Source organism: Cucurbita pepo, unplaced genomic scaffold (assembly GCF_002806865.2).
Source record: "Cucurbita pepo subsp. pepo cultivar mu-cu-16 unplaced genomic scaffold, ASM280686v2 Cp4.1_scaffold000198, whole genome shotgun sequence".
Lineage (NCBI taxonomy): Eukaryota > Viridiplantae > Streptophyta > Magnoliopsida > Cucurbitales > Cucurbitaceae > Cucurbita > Cucurbita pepo.
In genome coordinates this window covers 132099-134665 of record NW_019646463.1, presented here as the reverse complement: position 1 = coordinate 134665, position 2567 = coordinate 132099, and the positions used below count along the sequence as shown (strand labels likewise).

General features: G+C 32.9%; 1 protein-coding gene across 1 annotated transcript in view; it reads right to left on the bottom strand.

The window, feature by feature from the left end:
* Nucleotides 1-1128: 1128 nt before the first annotated feature.
* Nucleotides 1129-2567, bottom strand: part of LOC111784442 (exopolygalacturonase-like) — a 12975-nt gene continuing 11536 nt past the window's right edge. The window contains exons 2-4 of the mRNA XM_023665150.1: nt 2228-2530; nt 1604-2122; nt 1129-1526 (exon numbers count right to left, since the gene is read on the bottom strand). Coding sequence (XP_023520918.1) covers nt 1263-1526; nt 1604-2122; nt 2228-2530 — 1086 coding nt within the window. The 3' untranslated portion in view covers nt 1129-1262. The remainder of the gene's footprint in view (nt 1527-1603; nt 2123-2227; nt 2531-2567) is intronic.

Sequence of the window (2567 nt, the reverse complement as noted above, 5' to 3'; positions counted from 1 at the left end):
TTTGTAAATAGGTTTTAAAATTGAAAGGAGCTCACTGACTCTGATATTTCCTTTTATTGTTAAATACTGTTTAACAAATCTTTCCTCAATCTCCCTCCCTCTCTCTCTAATCTTTTTCATTTTGTAAATAGGTTTTAAAATTGAAAGGAGCTCACTGACGTCTATATTTTCTTTTATTGTTAAATACTGTTTAACAAATCTTTCCTCATTCTCTCTCTCTCTCTCAAATTTTATTGAATCTAACTTATAACCTTATTTTGTATAATTAAAATGCTAACAAAAATCTAATAATTGTATATGGGATCTGATTATTAGACTGTTAAGATAAGAAAGAAGATTTGATCCTAAATTAATTTCTTATCACCATAACTATAAAGTAAAAGGAAATCTGAGATAGAATTTTACCGTAATAACTGACAAAAATCTCTAACTCTGCACTAGCCATTGTACTTCTTCTCAGATCTGAGTTGTTTTGCTGTTTCTTTCTGGCATAAGATGGGTGGAGGAGAGATAATTGTGGGGGAGGGAGGAGAGGTTAGTGTAGAGAGGTGGGGAAAAATTTTTTTTTTTTTTTTTTTTTTTTTTAATTTTAATTTTAATTTAAATTAATTAATTAATTAATAATATTATTATTATTTTAACTATTTTTTTTATTTGTTTATTTGTTTATTTATTTTTGGGCTATTACCCTCTTCTTATAAGGATAGCCTTTTTCATGATATCTTTGATTAATTTGGTACTTATTCTTGTGAACTAATGAAATATCTATGATTTTATTTTTCTTTATTACTCTTGTCCTCTGTAGATCTTTCTAGATTGCTAGACCGATGTTTTCTAAGTTAATTCCAATAATAGTTTACTTGGAATTAAATTATAAATGGACCATTTGTCTTTAATATTTATTTTTATAAATGGTACACTTTATATAATAGGTTTTGAAATTTTAACCGTGTTCCATAAATCTATATTGCCATGTTTTTAAAATTATTTATTAGATATAAATTTTAATTACTTTTCATTTGTAATTTTTCTAGATACTGAATTCATGATCTTTTCCTCCTTCAAAGCAATGTCAATTATGTGGTTGCGACTTTATTACAGTAGAAAAATAGAAGCGTTAAGTATTGTTTCTCCTAAATGTAAAAAATAATATTATTGAAAACAGGCCCAACATCGTGGCATGTTGTAAACCGAATTTTGAAAGCTAAAATAAAAATGATAGGAAGAATGGCTTGAAACATTTGTCGGCGTTAAAATATTATTCAATCAGTTGACGGAGTGGTCTCAGGTGGCGCTGGTTTAGCACAGATGGGAGGGTTTTGCTTTCCAGAAACGGTCGGTTTCACATTTGCACACTCAGACACAATTGACCCTTCTTTACCACTATAAGTGAGGTCAATATCAGCAATTTCCACATCCTCACATGGATGACTTTTACTGCAAACAAGTTTGACTGCAACGGGAGTAGAAGATGTGCCCCTGATATTCTTGAAACTAACTTTGCTAATCTTAATTGTTGATGGAACCTGGATGTTCAAAACAAACATTAATTAATACTTGTTCAAAAGATAATAAGTTGGAAACCGACGATTTTAATACATACCTTTCGATTGCATTGATTCCATGGACAATATTCTTGATCTATGATGATAGGGTTAGCAACATTATCCATTTCAATATCTTCAAAATGCATGTCAGAGGCTGGGTATGAGACGGCAGAATCTGGCCATGATTTGATCCTGACACCATTTGTAGTACCGATTAATTTGCATTTCTTCACTGTAACTCCTACCACTTCTTTTTCAGTTTTATACTTGCCCAAGCTGCCTATGCTAATGCCATGTCCCGGTCCGCAAGTAACATCACTAATGGTTATTTTTCTGTTAGTGTATCCTACAGATATACAATCATCTCCCGTTGCGATTGCGGTATTGAGAATGTAAACGTCTTCTGAATCACCCATGTGAATTCCATCGGTGTTGGGACTATGCTCTGGTGCAGTAATTTTCAGGTGATCGAAGGTAAGATTCTTGCCGGCCAAAACATTGATATGAAAATTCTTGCTATCCAATGAAGTTATGTCCTTCACTATCGAATTTGTGATGAAATTGAACTTCAAATTCTGCTCATTTTAAACAAACAAAGAAAAAACACTCCCGTGTTAAAACATATAATGCTAACCCAGATTATGGGTTCTTTCTATAATTAAAGTAGTACGAGCATTTACCATGGGAAGCTTTTTGCATTCTTTCTTCAGGTGGCAATCATTCTTTTCCCAACCAGCTTTTCCTTGGCCATCGAAAACTCCAGTACCAGCCAATGTCAAATGATCGACGTATTCCATAACAAGCAACCCATCTCCTTCCGTGTCGGTAGGAGAAGCTTGTAATGTTCCTTCAACTAGAAGCTCAATAGGACTTTTACATGGACCTTTGAGCCTGGATTCTCCTAATTGATAAGTTCCTTTTGGAACTAATACTTTACTTGGAGTAGCCGACGCACATGCTTCCTTCCATGCATCTGCTAAAGCCTGTGAATTCAACCATTTCATTTGAGAGAAATATTTT